Source organism: Vipera ursinii (genome assembly GCF_947247035.1).
Source record: "Vipera ursinii genome assembly, chromosome: 4".
Taxonomy (NCBI): domain Eukaryota; kingdom Metazoa; phylum Chordata; class Lepidosauria; order Squamata; family Viperidae; genus Vipera; species Vipera ursinii.
Window position 1 is genome coordinate 30,139,130 of NC_139514.1, and position 19,769 is coordinate 30,158,898.

At 41.2% G+C, this 19,769-nt stretch overlaps 1 protein-coding gene across 1 annotated transcript in view; it reads left to right on the forward strand.

Annotated features, from left to right (window-relative positions):
* CFAP44 (cilia and flagella associated protein 44) overlaps positions 1-19,769 on the forward strand; it is a gene marked incomplete at its 5' end in the record, with an annotated part of 67,814 nt that overhangs the window by 18,726 nt on the left and 29,319 nt on the right. Inside the window, 10 exons of the mRNA XM_083362613.1 lie at positions 353-400; positions 1,700-1,799; positions 4,305-4,399; positions 5,843-6,052; positions 6,837-6,947; positions 11,880-12,032; positions 12,691-12,918; positions 15,107-15,252; positions 18,030-18,300; positions 19,342-19,397. Coding sequence (XP_083218739.1) covers positions 353-400; positions 1,700-1,799; positions 4,305-4,399; positions 5,843-6,052; positions 6,837-6,947; positions 11,880-12,032; positions 12,691-12,918; positions 15,107-15,252; positions 18,030-18,300; positions 19,342-19,397 — 1,418 coding nt within the window. The remainder of the gene's footprint in view (positions 1-352; positions 401-1,699; positions 1,800-4,304; positions 4,400-5,842; positions 6,053-6,836; positions 6,948-11,879; positions 12,033-12,690; positions 12,919-15,106; positions 15,253-18,029; positions 18,301-19,341; positions 19,398-19,769) is intronic.

A 19,769-nucleotide genomic window follows, 5' to 3' on the forward strand; every position in this document is an offset into this window, starting at 1 on the left:
TAATCCTGAAATGCTGCTGTTATATTCAAGAGGAAAGCTCTCATTGGTGCTTAAGGGAATTTCCCCTTTTGGGCCAATGGTTTTTTTGATGAAAGAGGAATTTACTAAGTATTGCATATAATATGATTCTGATCCCTGTCCTTTCTGTTTAACCTAAAAAGATTTAAAGTCATGCAACACTTCTAATGTCTTTACTATTATATACATCAAGGTGCATTAATCCAAATGTAATTGGACAAATGGCTGATTTTGGTGGAAAACTTGCAGTTATTTTTTTCAAAATCAGATCTATGGCTTTAAGACAGGAAAAATGGAATAATAACCAAGGATTACTATAATTATGCTTCTTTAGGATTTCAATGGAGCCATATGGAAGCTTGATTTAAGTTTCTCGAATGTTGTAAGTTTTACTTCATATTCCCTTTCTGTGCTGTATCCTTCCATTATATGATATATGTGATGAATAAATAAAATTGCTTTTACAGTATCACTAGTAACCAGAGTTATTTTAAAACATTTTAAAACCACTAGTAATTTTAAGTGACATGATTAATATTTTATATTTATAGTACACAAATGGAAAAAAATAAAAGTAGTTAGAAGTACCAATTTTAAAGCTATACCTTATCAAGCCATTACATTACAACATGTAAGAGAAAGGACAAAAATAAAAGAAAGTCAGGATTCTTTGTGGAGTAACTTTAATATAACATGAATATAAATTCTTAGGGTCCTGTCGGTTAAGATGTAAGTAAGAACAGATGAGGGACGCGGTGGCTCAGTGGGTTAAGACGCTGAGCTTGTCGATCAGAAGGTCGGCAGTTTGGCGGGTCGAATCCCGAGTGCCGCGTAGCAGAGTGAGCGCCTGCTACTCGTCCCAGCTTCTGCCAACCTAGCAGTTCGAAAGCATGTAAAAATGCAAGTAGAAAAATAGGGACCACTACAGTGGGAAGGTAGCAGCGTTCCGTGCGCCTTTGGCGTCCAGTCATGCCGGCCACATGACCACGGAGACATCCTCGGACAAGCGCTGGCTCTTCGGCTTTGAAATGGAGATGAGCACCGGCCCCTAGAGTCGGAAACGACTAGCACGCAAGTGCGGGGGAACCTTTACCTTTACCTTTAAGAACAGATGAGATATTTTACAATTGATGGATATTAGAAAGAGTGACTGGCCCAAGATAAATAGAATAAGTTTTAAAAAACTGTATAACTTCAAATGCATGCATACCCACATGTGCACAACACATGCGGTATCCTACTTCCTATTTTCTATACAACAGCCCTAATAGGTGAGTTGGGCTGAGAAAAATGACTCATCCAAAGTCACCCAACTGGCTTCCATGTTTAAGGGAGGACTCAAAGATAGGGTTTCCTGGTTTCTGGCTCAGCATTTTATCCACTACATGAAAACAAGTCAAGATTCTACATTACAATAGATTCAGGATATGGGAAATATAATAATTCTTGAGAAAATCTCATCCTAATCAGTGCAGTGTTTATATGCAATGAAAATTTGAGGGGAATTACATCCAGACAGTAAACAATAGAAACTTTTATACTAATTTCTAAAAATAAGAATTAAGTTTAGAATCTGACAGATGTGTTATGAGACCAAAACAATGGAAAAAGAATACATGTACATTGCTAAATTGTTTTATCAATAGCCCTTTAAAGGCCTTTTTAATTATTTCCATTATAGACACGTGATCCAGAATGCCTGTTTACTTTTCATTCTGGAAAGATAGAAGCCATAAGTGTATCTCCAGTTACATATATCATCGCAACTACTGCTCTTGACCGTAAGTATACCTTCTCCTTCTAATTTTTGCTTTTAGAACATAGAATAATAAGGTTGGAAGGTATCTTGGGGGGCTTCTAGTACAACCTCCCCTGCCCAAGCAGGAGACCCTATACCATTTGGACAAATAGTTGTGGAGTCTCTTCTTGAAAACCTCCAGTGATGAAGCACCCACAACTTCTGGAGGCAAGTCATTGCACTGATTAATTGTTCTCACTGTCAGGAAATTACTCCTTAATTCTAGGTTGGATCTCTTTTTTACAATCTTCCACCCATTACTCATTGTCCTGCCCTGAGGTGCCTTGAAGAATAGGTTGATCTCCTCTTTTCTGTGACAGCCTCTCAAATATAGGAAGACTGCTATCATGTCACCATAGTCCTTCTCTTCATTAGACTAGACATACCTAGTTCCTTTAACCATTCCTTGTACAGTTTAGCCTCCAGATCCTTTGTCATCTTTGATGTTCTTTTCTGCACTTTTTCTAGAATCAACATCTTTTTTATATAGTGATCAGAAATGGACACAGTATTCCAATTCTGGTCTTACCAAGGCTTCATATGATCTTGATACTATCCCTGTTAATACAGCCTAGGACTGCATAGTCTTTTTTGGCAGCTGCAGCACATTGCTGGCTCATACTTCAGTGGTTGTCCACTAAGATACCTAGATCCCTCTCACAGTCATTACTATTGAGCCAGGTGCCATTTATTCTATACCTGTGCATTTGTTTTTTTCTTGCGTCAGTGTAAGATCTTACTTTTCTCACCACCAAATTACATTTTGTTGAATAAGGCCCAGTGTTCAAGTCTGTCAAGATCCTTCTGTATCTCAAGTCTATCTTCTAAAGTGTTGGCTATTCTCCCCAGTCTAATGTCTGAAAATTTGATGAGTTCTCCTTCTGTCCCCAAATCCAAATTATTTACGAAGATGTTGAAGAGTATTAGGCCTAAGACAGAACTTTGAGGTACCCCACTGGATGCTTCCCTCCAATTAGATGTTGTCCCATAGAGGACTATACAATGAGTGCCATTGGTCAGCAGTTTTCGAATCCGTCTGGTGGGTATGCTGCCTATCCCACATTGTTCTATGTTACCAAAAAGTAGGCTGTGGTCTACTTTGTCAAATGCCTTAAGGTAAAGGTAAAGTTTCCCCTGCACATGTGTGCTAGTCATTTCCGACTCTAGGGGCTGGTGCTCATCTCCTTTTCAAAGCCGAAGAGCCAGCGTTTGTCTGAGGACGCCTCTGTGGTCATGTGGCCGGCATGATTAGACGCCAAAGGCGCACGGAACGCTGTTACCTTCCCACCGTAGTGGTCCCTATTTTTCTACTTGCATTTTTTATGTGCTTTCAAACTGCTAGGTTGGCAGAAGCTAGGATGAGTAACAGGTGCTCACTCTGTTACGCGGCACTCGGGATTCGACCCGCCAAACTGCCAACCTTCTGATCGACAAGCTCAGCGTCCTAACCCACTGAGCCACCGCGTCCCTTACTGAATGTCTTACTGAAGTCTAATTAAACTATGTCCACAGTGTTTACTTGATAAAACCAATTTAATCACTTGTCAATTTAGTCTTTTTAGTTCATTTTCTTATGGATTTAATATTAATTACATTAATTAGTTGTGTTGAAGATGACATAGATTCCACCTATTCCAATTTTTCACCTCCTGAATATATAGGATTACCATTTTCATTATCTCAAAGGCAACAAGTTGAACAGTCCTTGAATTTTTCAATTCCTATGACACAGATTTTTGTAGCTTTCTTTTTGTTCAGGAGAAAATTCTCTGAGTGAACCAAAGATTCCTTTCTGTGACTGGCAGGAATCTTTTTGTAATAGAAAGATCACCACCCACCTATCTCCCACCACCCATAGTAGCAAGAAGATAGCAGTTATATCTTCTGGAAGGAAATAGAAAAATTTAAATTTAATCTCTGAGTAAGCTGTCTTGACTTTTTAAGTCAAGCTATCTCTTGAAATTATTCTGAACAGTTTTAAAAGTATGAAATTAGGATATTATGTGAATGTTGATGGAGAAAAAAACAGGAAAGAAAGTTAATGTGTGACTATATGTCACTGTTTTCCCCCCATTCAATCATGTCTAATTGTTGGATACTGCCTGGACAAGTCCCTACAGAATTGTTAGTAAGATTGTTCTGCCATTGCCTTCTTTCTAGTCCAAAGTTAGACACTGACCCAAGGTTACCCAGCTAGCTTTGTCCTTAAGGTGGGATTGAAAATCAACACACACACCCCAATTTCTAGCCTGATGTCTTAATTACTACAGCAAACTGATTCACATTACTAACTGTGTATAAGTAGTGCACTTAGTATTACTATGTCTTGCTGTTGTATTTTATTATTCTATTATTGTTTTACTCCTAATATGTAAACCAGCTAGAATTATTTTGTAACTAAGAACAGCATATACATTTATATAGAGATAATAAATAATTCAGGTTTCATTGGGATCTTTCTCTTTACTTGATCTGTCTTCTAACGTAGGTTCAGTGCGTATTTATGATTACATTGGCAAGATGCAATTGGCTGATATGAAATTTAAACAGGGAGGAACAGCACTTACCTGGGCTCCAACAGTGGTAAGTACACACAGGAAAAAAGAGTACATGGATTAAATCTGGTTGGTGTAAACTGTTAAAAATCAATTGTTTATGATGGGGCTCAAGAAAATTGAGAAAACATCTGCTTGTTTTTTCTCCAAATCATGTTCTCATTATCTGCATCTAGGTACTATTGGTACCTTGATTTTGGAGAAATCTATAAACTTTCAGAAGATGTGAGAGTAAGTACATTTATTAGCAAACACTTCATGGAGTTTTTTTTCCTGAAAATAGAAAAAAGAACTGATAATTTATGGATTTCGTGATTAAAAAAGGAAAATATGAGAAGAAGGGAAATGATATAATCTTAAAGGGATGGACCTCAAATCTGACAAAAATGTTGGTGAATGCCATTCTTGTGTGCCTTTCAGAATGCTAGTATTTGTTAGCCTTTGTTAGCCATGTATCCACCCCTTTGAAGGGGAAAATGCTAGTGAATCCCAGCATTCTGAGCCTTCCAGAAGACTGGCTTTTGTTAGTATTATGAGTCTTTCAGAATGCTAGCATTCTCTAGTGTTTTAGTGAATGCAACGTTTCCACCCCTCCAGAAGGTGAAATGCTGGTGAATCCCAGCATTTTGAGTCTTTCCAAATACTAGTGTTTCCTAGTATTTTGGCAAACACCATCATTTCATCATCCTCCATAGGGGAAAATACTAGCGAACGCCAGCACGTTGCTTGCTAGTGTTTTTGCCACAATTGAAATCTGTTCCTCCAGCATGCCGAGGAAGTTCTTACAGTTGTTCTCTCTGATGCTAGGTGAAGAGGACCTGGTTATGGTTGGAGGACCAAGCCCTTTCCTCACCCACCATGCCCAGAGGCCTGGGTCCTCTCTCTGCCACTCTGCTATCTGCAAAATTGCTTGACAAGCATAACTGGGAGAGATGGGATTGCAGTCATGGAGCAAAGTGGTCACATGGTGGCTTGCTGAAAGACTACTTCACTCGACAACCAAGATTCCAGACCCAATTATAATCAGAAGTGCAGGGCTACTTGTATAGGAAGACTTGAAAGAGAATATATTTTTGAAAAGAAAAAAGGGAAAAAGCAAAAATGAAGCATAAAAGCATCACAGCTGTGACAGGCAGTGCTTGTCTGTAGGGGGGGGGAAATGACATTAAGAGCAATTTGATAACAGAACCAATTATCCAGAGAAGTGGATCTCTGCTCAGTGCATTTCAAACAGAGATTAGACAGCCATTTGAGTGGTTTGATTTGTATTTCTGCAGAGTACAGCTTGTATTCCACATTATATTTCAATATAATACTGCTTTTTGGAAATAAAATGTCAATCACAATTATGCAAAATTGTTCTTTATTCATATCATACATATATCATATCATGATACAAACTTTATCATAAATTTCACAGATTTAGGAGATGTTTTCTATTATATTAATGCAAACATTTTTTTTGTCTAAGGTAAATCCCAAAGGAGGTATTATTGCTGTAGGTTTTCAGGATGGCGTTGTTCGAATAATTGAACTTTATAATCCCAAAGGATTGCCTGTCATTGCTGGACGAGAAAATGCAGGAGATGCAGTCTTGCGTCTGAAACAGGCTTTTAAACCTCATGTGTCTGTAGTTACAGCTTTGGCCTATGAACGTAACGGGGAAATACTAGCCACAGGGGTATGTATTGACTTTTTGTGAATACTGGTTAATAGGCCACATGTTGCAATGTATGGCTGTGAAAGTTGGACCATAAGAAAGGCTGAGCGCCAAAGAATTGAGGCCTTTGAACTGTGGTGTTGGAGAAGACTCCTGTGACTCCCCTGGACTGCAAGGCGATCAAACTGGTCAGTAATAGAGGAGATCAACCCTGACTGCTCTTTAGAAGGCCAGATCCTGAAGTTGAAACTCAAATACTTTGGCCACCTAATGAGAAGGAAGGACTCACTGGAGAAGAGCCTAATGCTGGGAAAGGTTGAGAGCAAGAGAAGAAGGGGACGACAGAGAAGGAGGTGGCTGGATGGAGTCACTGAAGCAGTAGGCATGAGCTTAAATGGACTCCTGAAGATGGTAGAGGACAGGAAGGCCTGGAGGAACGTTGTCCATGGGGTCGCGATGGGTCGGACACGACTTTGCAACTAACAACAACAGGCCACATGAGAAAACATGCATAGAAAAGTAGGACTTGGTATTTTTGCTCTACGGTCAAGTCTAAAATTGGATCTGTACCCTTAGATATAATCTATGATTTGGGGGTGGATTTCAGGTGATTAAAAAGTTTGGCCTAGAATGAATTTGAGGGAAGTAATGAGTTCAAATGTATTACTCTGCGGTTTGCTAAGATAATGGAGGCACATTTCTGATGACTTTCTGTTGCAAAGAAAATTGACTAATGATTGGTCCTGGACATGTAGCTCCAGCTGCAATGCATGATTTTACTAACAATCAAGTTTTTCTATTTCAGAGCAAAGATAAAACTGTTTTCTTCTTTACTGTTGAAGATAAATATGAACCTATTGGATTCATTAGTGTTCCAGGACCAGTACAGGCATTAGAATGGTCACCCCATTCTCATGTGAGTAGCTAATTTGCTTCTATTGTACATATGAACCTCATGTTTGTTAATTTTGCTAACTACAATGATCTACTGTTGTAAGATTCAAGTTATATTTAAATAAATATATATTTTAATATTGATCTAGATCAGACATGTCAAACACAAGGCCCGGGGGCCAGATCCGGCCCGCGAAGTGGTTTCATGCGGCCCGCGAAGCCATCCTGGAAACAGGGAGGGAACGGCCCCCACTGCCTTGGCCCTGGCCCAGAGACCCTCCTCCTGCCAGAGACCCTCAGATCTGTCCCACTCCTGCCCGGGCCCCCATAGGCACCCTTAATGCAAACGATGTAGAGCACCCAGTAGGCCATACGCACTTTAGCCATGCCCACCCAGTAGGCCATGCCCACCCAGGCCACACCCACCCGGCCCCCTGAGGACAACCGCAATGCTGATGCGGCCCTCAATGAAATTGAGTTTGACACCCCTGATCTAGATATATTCTAAGTGATTTGATGAACATTTTAATGATAGCGAAGACTATAATTTTTGGACCAATGTGCATTTATTTCTATGTATTTTTATATTTCATCTGCCTTTTTTTCTCATTTACTTAACTGGGAGAGATTTGTTTTGTTTTTAGTTTCACTATCATAGTAATACTAAAAAAAGACTATACCTGAAAACTGCATCTCTGAAGATACAGAAACAGACATAATTAAACATTGTTATTTCTGATCCAAGAAATAGGAAAAATCTAACCTCTGACAGGACTTCTTATTGCAAAACCATGCACCCAGGCGGTGCAGTAGTTAGAATGCACTATTGTACTATTGTAGACAGACTCTGGCATTGTAAAATGCCTAGAGCTGTAGTTGCGAACCTATGGCACACGTGCCACAGATGGCATGCAGACCCCTCTCTGTTGGTGCGCACGCCATCGCCCCAGTCCTAGTGTTCTGAACCAGCCCTCTTCCGGCCTTGTAGTAAGGCAAACCCCTATTCAAACAGAAGAGACTGGAGAGCGTCCAAGGCTGAAAAGCGTTTGCCAAGATTTAATAGTCAATTAACAGAACAAGAAACAAAAACACAGGAACTTGAATCCTCAAGCGGAAGGGTTGCTTTCAGCAACCAGCCCTTCCCCAAACACTCCTTTTATTTAGAGCTCAGGGCGTGGTCTCCCTGTGCCTCCTCCCGAGGAGACCCGCAGCCTTTCTCTGCTTGGTCCTGCTCGACTGCCTCCTGCGTCGGGCGTCCTTGAACAGGACCAGCTGTGGGTCATCATCCTCCGCACTATCGGGCTCACGCAGCTGAGAAGAGGGCCCCGGCTGGGAGCTCTGCCAAGCCTCCAAACCATCATCAGCCGGTTCGTCTCCCTCCTCCCCCTCATCTGAGTCATCCGATACATCGGAGCCGGCTGTCGGACCCACAGGCTGGCCCTGAGTCTCAACACCTAGGACTTCAGCTGGGTTTTATAAAACCTTTTTGCTTTAGGCCTCCGCCGCCATGTGCAAAAAAATAATGGCGATGTCAATTTTGCTCTATCAGTTCATGGTGAGGTAATCCTAACCCAAAGTGGAATTTTCCTCCAATGGGATTTTCCCGTGTATTTTACTAGGAAACATAGATAGGGCAAGATAGAAAAGTTAGTGCCCTCTTAACCATACCCAAGCATTCCAAATTTGTTGGCGATGTCCATTTTTCTCTATGAGTTCATGGTGACCTAATCCTAACCCTAAGTGGAATTTTCCTCAAATGGTATTTTCCCATGTATTTTAACAGGAAACATAGATAGGGCAGGCTAGAAAAGTCAATACCCTCCTAATCATAGGAGGGAAGAGTTTGATTCTGTGACCCCTGATGAAGTGGACAGGATTATGGGGAGGCTGAGCTCCTCCACATGTTTGTTGGACCCGTGCCCTTCCTGGCTGGTTTATGCAGCCAGGGAGAGGACACGAGGCTGGCTCCAGGCGGTTATATCTGCTTCTTTGAGTGAGGGTTATTTCCCCACCGTCTTGAAGGAGGCGGTGGTGAGACCTCTCCTCAAGAAGCCTGCCTTGGACCCAGCTGTATTGAACAACTTTCGTCCAGTCTCCAACCTTCGCTTTCTTGCGAAGGTTGTTGAGAGTGTGGTGGCGCATCAGCTCCCTCTGGTCCTGGATGAAGCGGATTATCTGGACCCCTACCAATCGGGTTTCAGGCCCGGGTACAGCACGGAGACGGCATTGGTCGCTCTGGTGAATGATCTCTGGAGGGCTCGGGACAGGGGATATTCCTCTGTCCTAGTCCTATTAGACCTCTCGGCGGCTTTCGATACCATCGACCATGGTATCTTGCTGCGGCGTCTCAGGGGATTGGGAGTGGGAGGCACGGTTCTTCGGTGGTTCTCCTCCTATCTCCTGGGACGTTCGCAGTCGGTGTTGGCAGGGGGGCAGAGATCGACCCCGAGGTCTCTCGTTTGTGGAGTTCCTCAGGGGTCGGTTCTTTCGCCTCTCCTGTTCAACATCTACATGAAACCGCTGGGTGAGATCATTCGTGGTTTTGGAGTTGGGTATCATCAATATGCCGATGATACCCAACTTTTCTTTTCGACCCCAAACCACCCCAGTGATGCCCTCGCTGTGATGTCCCGTTGCCTGGAGGCGGTTCGGGTCTGGATGGGGAGGAACAGACTTCAGCTCAACCCTGACAAGACTGAGTGGCTGTGCATTCCGGCATCCCGGGACATTCAAAATGTTCCATCTCTTTCTATGGGGGGTGAGCTCTTACCCCCCGTGGATAGGGCTCGCAACTTGGGAGTCCTCCTAGATTCACGGCTTACCCTAGAAGATCATGTAGTGGCCGTGACTAGGGGGGCTTTTGCCCAGGTTCGCCTGGTGCGCCAGTTGCGGCCCTATCTGGACCGGGATGCCCTGTGCACGGTCACTCATGCGCTCGTGACCTCTCGCCTTGACTACTGTAATGCTCTCTACATGGGGCTTCCCTTGAAGACCACTCGGAGGCTCCAACTGGTACAGAATGCGGCCGCGAGAGTTGTCTTGGGAGTTTCCCGGTACTCCCATGTTACACCTTTGCTCCGCGAGCTGCATTGGTTACCAGTTGTCTTCCGGGTGAGGTTCAAGGTTTTAGTTATGATCTTTAAGTCCCTACATGGCATGGGTCCGGGGTACCTCGGGGACCACCTGCTGCCGGCTTCAACTCCCCTCCGCCCTGTGCGTTCCCACAGAGAGGGCCTCCTCAGGGTGCCTCCGGTCAGGGAATGCCGACTGGCGGCCCCCAGGGGGAGAGCCTTCTCTGTGGGTGGCCCGGCTTTGTGGAACCAACTGCCGGTGGAGCTCCGGACGGCATCGGACCTCCGAACTTTCCGTCGTGGTCTGAAGACCCATTTGTTTGAATTGGCCGGTCTGGCCTGATGGGGAGCTGGGTTTTAAATTGTCATTTTAGATTGTATTATTGTTTTTTAATTGGGCACTGATTTAATCTTTGTTTTAACTTTTGTATAGTATTGTATTTTATTTATATGCCCTGTGAACCGCCCTGAGTCCCCAGGGAGAAGGGCGGTATATAAATTAAATAAAACATAAACAAACATAAACATACTCAAGCACTCCGAATTTGTTGGCGATGTCCATTTTGCTCTTTAAATTCATGGTTACCTAAGCCTAACCCTAAGTCCGTGGTGATGAACCTATGGGACGCGTGCCACAGGTGACACGCAGAGCACGTTCTCTGGGCACCCATGCCGTCGCCCCAGTCCTAGGCCTCCATCTGGCTTTTATAAAACATTTTCGCTTTAGGCCTCCACCGTGTGCAAAAAAAAAAGGTTCAATCAATCAATAAATTTCAACTTCTCGCAGGAAAAAGAAAGATCTCACAAAGTTGGAATTAATTTAGTGAACATTTTAGTCCCACCTATTCTGCCGTTACATGTGCAGCCACACGCACCCAATGGCCCACGCTCACCTAACACCCAACAGTACGTAAGTGGGTTTTGGGTTGCAGTTTGGGCACTCGGTTTCTAAAAGGTTCGCCATCATTGGCCTAGAGAGTGCTGTGATGTTACATTTATATTTTACCCTCCCTGTCTTAGGTTACACCATAATTTCCTTCTTTCCATTTTCTACCCATTCTAATCAAATCCATAACTCGTGTTAATTTTTTCTTTTTTCAGCAAAAGTTCCACAAGGGGTTTCCAGTCACTAATAAATATAATCACTGATTTTTCTCTAAATAGACTAGTTAATTTTGCCACCTTTTCTAATTCTGTCATCTTCCTTAACCTTTTTTCAGTTGTGGGTGTTGTGCATATAGCAGTCTTGCCGCAGTGAACATATATAGGAACAATATTCCGTGGCTCTTTTGTAATTGTCTGTTCATTAGTCCCAGCCAAAAAAAGGTCTGGTTTGCGTTGAACATTAGTCTTTAAAATATTTTGTATTGTTGTATGCATTTAAACCCATTTTCTGGCTTTTTTTTTAACAAGTCCACCAGGCATGATAAAATGACCCTTCATTTTGTCCACATTGCCAACATGAATTAAGTATCTTTATACGTTCTAACAATTTTTCTGGAATAACATACCAAAGATACATCAGTGAATAAAAATTCTCCACAACTAGGAGTTAGGTAATCCGGGTTCTAATTCTTTCTTAGGCACAGAAGCCAGCTGGATAACCTTAAGGCTGTCACTCTTTTCAGCCGAAACCAGCATCAGGTTTCGCAGCAAGCCTACTAAAAAGCAAACTATTGTTGCATTGTTGCATTTGTGGCTTTGCTGCAAGAACTAAGTAAACATAGTTCAAAAACAAGTGGAACCTGCGGTTATGCAGGACAAAAGCAACAACATAATGGTATGTTTTCCTTGTTATAATAAAGCCTATTTTTGTCCTATTTTTCAAAATCAAGTATTATATATACATGCCTGCTAGTTTCGTTTCATGTTCTTATCTACAGCCAGAGAGCAAGCTCCTTATCCTTTGCCAGAATGGCATAGTTGTTCAGGTTCCGGCTCCAGACCCTATGGCCTACGATGCAGTAACTACCTATAGGATCAAAGATCTACCTGCAGAATATTTTCGTTTCTGGAGCATCAAATCTCGGATATTGGTAAAAAATTGTACTAATACTGCAGAAAATCTTCCATGTTTCCGCCTTTGGAAACATTCTGTTTGCCTTCCCAACTGTAGCAGCTCAAGGATATATGGGGCCCCACGTTGTAGGGATAGGCTATATCCCACCAATGTGAAGATTTACATTTTAGAATAATTCAAAGTGAGGGATAGCATTGGCACCCTAGGGCAGTGTCTACTTAGCCTAAAGCCTAAAGCCAGTCTTGCTTCCAGAACATCCCGTCCTGTCCCATACATATATCAGAACAGGTTGATTAAACATTTGGAGGTAAAAATATACGTGGTAAAAATGTAATGTCACTACATAACATTTTCATTTTGTCTAATAAATTGTGCACTTATTTTTAGAAATTTTAACAGATTAACTATAGGACACAGAGTTAATCATTCTAAATACTTGTTTTCTGTCATACATGTAATTTAAGATCCAAATATGGTATTTTGCAGGAAAATAGGATCGCTCAGAGGAGAAATATTTTATATTTTTAATGAAATAAAGACACTTGAGCAGCATCTTCTGTTAGTGAAGTTCACTGTTATGTCCTGTTTAGGTATATGCGGAACCATATCAAGTATTATGCTTTCCACTCTTTCAAGAGCCTAATCTTACACTGATTTTCATTGCTTCTATAAAGAGAGAAGAGGAAATTAAACGCAGAGAAAAAATTAAACAACAGAAGGAGAAAGAAAAGCAGCAATGGATCAAACAACAGCTGGATCAGGGGAAAACACTAGAAGAAATAGAACTGCCCGAAGAAATACCTGTCGAAGAGGAACCACTTCCGGAAATCTACATCCCAGAAACTCCAAGTCCCATCCTTTGTGGATTTTACTCTGACCCCGGGAGATTTTGGCTATCGTTGGTAAATTTTATTTATTTAAATTATTAAATTTAAATTATAGTTATTAAATATATACGTAAATATAGGGGACGTGGTGGCTCAGTGGGTTAGGATGCTGAGCTTGTCGATCAGAAGGTTGGCGGTTTGGCGGGTCGAATCCCGAGTGTCGCGTAGCAGAGTGAGCGCCTGTTACTTGTCCCAGCTTCTGCCAACCTAGCAGTTCGAAAGCACGTAAAAATGCAAGTAGAAAAATAGGGACCACTACGGTGGGAAGGTAACAGCGTTCTGCGCGCCTTTGGCATCTAGTCAGGCTGGCCACATGACCACGGAGATGTCCTCGGACAAGCGCTGGCTCTTCGGCTTTGAAACGGATATGAGCACCGGCCCCTAGAGTTGGAAACGACTAGCACACATGTGCGGGGGAACCTTTACCTTATTAAATATATTCTTATTTCTCATTTTGTGGAAGGGCATACATTATAAATTAAATAATATCAAATCTATATTTGGTACTCAAGTATTTTTCTTAAGTAAACCTAAATGTCCCAAAATAGCATATAAGGTTATAAATTCTTCAGACCTCTTCAACAGGCTTAGATGTAAATTGGAAAAGAGTGAAAGTTTGGGTGAAAAGGTGACTTGATGCCAAAGTCAGCAACTTTATCTAGGTATTAATTATGTGAGATGAGGTATTTATATTAGTCTCGATTAAGAGCTGTGATCTGGTGTGGAACTAGTTCACTCTCTGTGGTGTACCTTGGGAAGTGCACAAGCATGAACCAAACAGGCTAGCAATCTTAGGCAGTCAAACTACTACTCTGTCTTAATACTGGTAATCCCTGAGTTATGACTGTTCACTTAGCACCTGATCGAAGTTACGCGATAAGTGCCCCCTAGTGCTTATGACCAAGCCCCAAAATTATGAATGTTGCAGCACCACAGCAGTTGTTCACTCCGCACAACTGCTTTCCCCTCCAATCCTGCCATTCCAGACTCACTTACCTTGCAAAGATCTCTCTCCTCTCTGCCGCACTTTCTCGCCTTAGAGGGAGAGGAGAGTCATCTTGGAAAGGTTCTAGGGGCTGTGATCTCACGTGACTTCAGGCACACATCAGAATGGGTGCTTGAAGTCTCACCCATCTTGGGGCAAAAAGCATTTCCAAGCCGACTCTCCTTTCCTTCAAAGGCAAAGAAACCGCAGCAGAGAAGAGACAGATCTTTGCAAGGTAAGTGCTTCAGGCACGGCAGGATGGGAGGGGGAAGCATGAAGTATCTCAGTGGGTCGGGGAGGCCTTGGGGGCCTGTTCCATCACTATAGGCCCCCATGGCCTTCCCCACTCTGAGATACCTCATGTGCACTTAACAATCCGCACATTCAGTTAGCGAATGGGCAGGCTCCGTTACATTCGTAACTCAAGAACTACCTGGAATGTAGTCTCCTGGCTAATGTAACATCGCCACATGCTAAATAAATAAATAAGGTGTTATGATTGCTTCAGGCTGCAGTGAGTACTATTCTTAGGAGTGCAGGGATGAAGAAACAATGCTTTGAGATAGATGCCATGCTGTGCAATTATCAAAATATAGAAAGCAACTGTGGCTTAGATCTGTTTCTATCCTTAAAGAAAATACAAATTCCTAGGTGGAGGGGCGGGGGGGAAAGAGTTTTTCTCTCTGCTTTATAGAACTTCTAAAATAGTTTTGGAAAACTCATTTAACTTCATTGCATTCCAGATTTATTAGCAGCTTTTAATGTAAGGAAAGGATTATATCATCTTGAGTTTTCTTAGCAACACCATTCCCATTGCTGATTTGACACTGCACTGTTCTACACAACCCCCAATACAAGATTAATATTTAAATGGAAAAATGCAAAAGGAAAAAAACATTAAGTGCGAATATATGTTTCTTATATATAAGAGTTGCCCTTATCTTTCCATGCTACTGAATCAGTTTCCTTTTGATTTTAACAGAGCTGAAAAGTTCCTTTACGAAACAACAAAAAAATAAAAATAAAAACAGGGTGTGTATTAGATGATTTGAAATATTGCCTTTAATGGAGCCCTTTTGTGAAAAAGCAGAGAACTGAACTTAACCTTAGTAGGTTTATTCACAACTGGGTATAGAATGAATGCATAAATATGAAACAATTATAATATTTTCACAAAACTCTTCCAATAACGTCTTACAACATTGTCTTTTTTCCCAGGGAGAATACGACACAGGATTTTTGTATCATTGTGCATTTTCCTCTGAGCAGCAGGAAAAAGATCCTGAGACTCGGCAGGATGAACCCTTTGATGTTATCCCTATTGAAGATGCAGATGAAACTCCCATTCATTGCATCACATTTTGGTAACAAGGCTTTTTCGGCCTGTAAATTGAGAAAGAATTTTATGGCTAATTTTTTTTAAAAAATGTTTATCTTATGCATGTATATATTTTATTTATTTATTTATTTATTTATTTATTTATTTTATTTTATTTTATTAGACTTATATACCGCCCTTCTCCTGTAGGACTCAGGGCGGTTCACAAGGTTTTTTAAAAACAATACAGCAAATTACAAAAATTAAAAACAATTAAAATGATTACATTAACCTTGAAATAAAAACCCCAATTAAAATTTGTTAAAATGTACCGCTAAATAATGTAAAAATACACTAAAGTACATCACATTATGATAAAAACAAACCATTTGATTTTGGTGTGGATATGTAATGGATGTTTTTGATACTGTGTTTGATTGGGTAGTATTCTTTTTCCTTGCTCTCAAATTTATTTAACCTGAGCAAAATATAGCTTTCAAAATATTTTGAAATAACAAATTATTTTATCAGTTCTCATTCTTTGATCAAGCATATAGAAGAGCAAAATATACTTTTCCACTTTTCATACTGTATGCAGATCCAAGCCTCTTGGTCATATGTTACTCAAATTCATTTTATCTATTAAAACCAGATATGAAAAATATGAATACTGGCTTCTAGTTTTTGAAAGCCAAGGCAAGTTTAGGTCCTACTCCCCCAGTGAATCTCCTCTTACTCTCATGGTGTTGTACTAACAAGGAGGTGGTCTCATATCTCATTCTCCTCCCGCCCGAGATATAATCTTTCTGCATGTATAGGTCTGATTGTGGAACACAAAAAACAAGCAGTGAAATTCAGAATAGTCCTCAAATTCATGAGAGGGCATGAGGCTATGGTGTCTTTTTGTATTATTTATTTATTTGTTTTATTTATTTGTTTTATATACCGCCCTTCTCCCGGAGGACTCAGGGCGGTGTACAGAGCAATAAAGTGAGAATACAATAAAGCAACAGAGTGAGAAAAAATTGTAAAACCCAAATCCATCAGGCCAGGCTGGCTTGTTGGAATAGATAAGTTTTTAGATCACGCCGGAAGGAGCGAAGGTCGGGGGCCATCCGGATTTCAGCTGGTAAGCGGTTCCAAAGGATTGGCGCACCCACCGAGAATGCTCTCCCCCTGGGGGTCACCAGCCGACATTCTCTGACCAGTGGCACCCTGAGGAGGCCCTCTCTGTGGGAGCGCACAGGACGGAGGGATGTTGACGCTGGCAGTAGGTGCTCCCGTAGGTAATCCGGACCCACGTCATGTAGGGCTTTGTATGTCATCACTAGCACCTTGAATTTCACCCGGAAGGCAACTGGAAGCCAGTGCAGCTCACGGACCAGAGGTGTAATATGGGAGTATCGGGAGACCCCCAAAAGCATTCGTGCAGCTGCACTCTGCACCAGCTGAAGCTTCCGAGTGGTTCTCAAGGGCAGCCCCATGTAAAGAGCATTGCAGTAGTCAAGATGAGAGGTCACAAGTGCATGGGTGACTGTACGCAAGGCATCCAGGTCCAGATAGGGTCGCAGCTGGCGCACCAGACGAACCTGAGCGAAGGCCCCTCTAGTCACAGCTCCTATATGATCTTCTAAGGAGAGCTGTGAATCTAAGAGGACACCCATCTATGTATGCACATAGATTAAAGGCCTGGAAGAAACATGAAGAACGATTGCAGGATTTGGCTTTGGCTAGTCTAGGGGAAAAAAGGACTAGGGGGACATGATAACAGTATACCAGTATCTGAGAGGTTGCCACAAAGAGGAAAGGGTCAAATTATTTTCCAAAGCACCAGAGGTCAGGGCAAGAAACAATGACTGGAAACTAATCAAGGAGAGCAGCAACCTGGAATTAAGGAGAAACTTCCTAACAGTGAAGACAATTAACCAATGGAACAGCTTGCCTTCCGATGTTGAGGGTGCTTCATCACTGGAGGTTTTTAAGAAGAGACTGGACAGTCACTTGTCTGAAATGATACAGGGTGTCCTGTTTAAGCAAGACTAGAAGTCCCTTCCAGCTCTATTCTGATTGATTGAAAAATATAAGAGAGGCAAAGTGAATGAGTCCTCAAAGGAAAAGCAGTAATGAGACAGTAGAAACCACATTGTGTTTTGTCAGCAGTCAGCTCCTTGTAAGGTCACAGATTTTAAGTCTCTTTTCGGCCCACTATTGGTACCAGGAGAGACAAAAGGTAGTGACTATAATAGCAACTTTGTATACTTGATATCAAATTGTATATGGAATTTAAGAGTTTCGAAGATGCAGAAACTTCCTATCTGCTCATAAATTACTCAAGTGACATCCCCAAATGTGCATGGACTCCAATATGGCAACCTGCTGTTTGGTAGAGAAATAACACTGTTATTATGTCTGTCACTTATTAAGCCTGCAGTGAAGTTCTCTGACAGTTTTATCACCATAGGATATTTCTGTGTCTTATCTGATGTGGCCAATAAGGAAGATGGTCTTGATGGAAATATGCAAGAATTGTTACCTAGGCAAAAGGCGTGTTAAATATTTTTTAAGCCCTGAGAAACAACATGTATGTGGAGGTAGCTTAGCTGGACACCTTCCTGATTCACTAAGTATAACAAGGTTGCATGGGCAGTTACGATTCTGTTATTATACCTGATGTAAATAAAGTAGTTCTAGAACTCCTGGATTTTATCTCCTCTGGTCTCCCTAATGGGGCTGATTTATGCCTTCTGTTTTATCCTCAGCATAAACAGATTTAGTAGTATATGAAGAAAAACCATCATGTTCACGTTCTAATTATTTTTTCAGCTCCACAGGTTTATTAATGTTTTGTGGAATGCAGAATGGAATGGTAAGGATTTATCCTCTGCATAGCAAAGAACTCTCTGTGGACAAAATAGCTGGATATTGGTCATTCAGTCTGCATGATAATGACTATGGACAAATTCAAGGGATATACTCCAGTTTTGATGATCGATTTGTAGTAACTTGTGGAGCAGATGGCAACATCTTTGCATATAACATTCTTTCTGCTGAAGAAGTTAAGAAAGTCCTGAAGACTAAAGTGCCTTCTCCAAGAGTAAGTAACAATCAGGAATGCATTACTCTGTACTTTTCCCTCTGTCACTGAAGTACTTGTTGATTGGGAAATACTCTCAGTTTTCTCCATAACCTATATATATATAGAGAGGGTGGGATGGAGGGAAGACAGGCAGACACACAAGTAAATACACATACACATAGGAAGTCCTGTGGAAAACAGCAAAACCCTCAAATTGTAGCCATATGACAATGGAACACTGCAACCAGTCACAAAGTGAGCCAATTGCCCATTTCCTGGAATGCAATCATGTGAGTGCTGGGGGGGTAGGCAGTTGTAACTTCAAAGATAGTTCATAACCAACTTTTTTGAAGTCCATCATAACTATGAACAATTATTAAACAATTGTAGGTCAATTATATACCTACATATAATAGCTTGCTTTGAAAGTGGGAAGAGAAGATTATTAGAAAAAAATGCTATGATTTATAAAACATTGTGAGAAGTTATCTGGAATTCCATCTGAGCTTTACTGTCAGGACCCACCCCAGTCCACGTCTTAGGAAAACAAAAACTCTTGGAGTCAGTTCTAGTCCAAAAGGAATTTTTAAGGACATGCTTGGTTGTGGAAATACAAGACAGGACTTAGTATTGTTTTACAAATTGAAATTTTATAAAGGGTACCCGGTTCAACCCCCCTTCCCTCAACCCCATTTGGTCAGCCCCCATCATTCTACTTCGTGTCATCCCTTTCAAGGAAAAAAAAGGAATTTTGAATCTTTATGGTTATTGCCTTCTTCCTCTACAGAATTAAAAGAAGACATAGCCCAGATGCCTTCTTCTCTAACCCTCCCTTTTGTTCCCCCAGTTCAAAAGGTTCCCTTGGTCTTTGAAATAACCTAAGGCCGGCTGAATCCACATGTGCTCCTCCTTCCTCGGGAGATGGCAGAATCCGTGGGGGGGGGGGAATAATGTTTTAAACATGCATTTATGAATGTGATATAAATGGATTCTGACATTTACTTGAATCCATGCCACATATAGAAAGAGCATTGATTATTTAATTTTATTCTTCTGCAGAGTGGTCTTGACAAAGAGAAAGCAGCAGAGGATATTGAGGATATGTATGCCTACAGGTAAGGTTACTGAAAGTGAGACATTAAGCTTTTATTTTTGGAAACCAAGCTTTCTTTTATTTTTATTTTTAATCAATCCCTCGAGAAACAAATACATTTCCAAATGAATTTGACTTTAATAAAGTAATTTTAGTGGCATTTACGACTCCTGCCTAGAGTGCCTACGTTTTTCTGAAGCATTATACTTTCCTTTGCAATTTTCTCTGAAGATACTATCTAGTGATCTCAGTGGCTCTATATTTATAATTTTGAACGTTTGTATTTTAATATTAAAAATATGAGAATTTTTTTTAGATTTTACCTTCTTAAAAAACATAAGTGTGGATCAAGAATGGAAGGGGAAACACCAATTTTTTGGCCACATGCCTATAC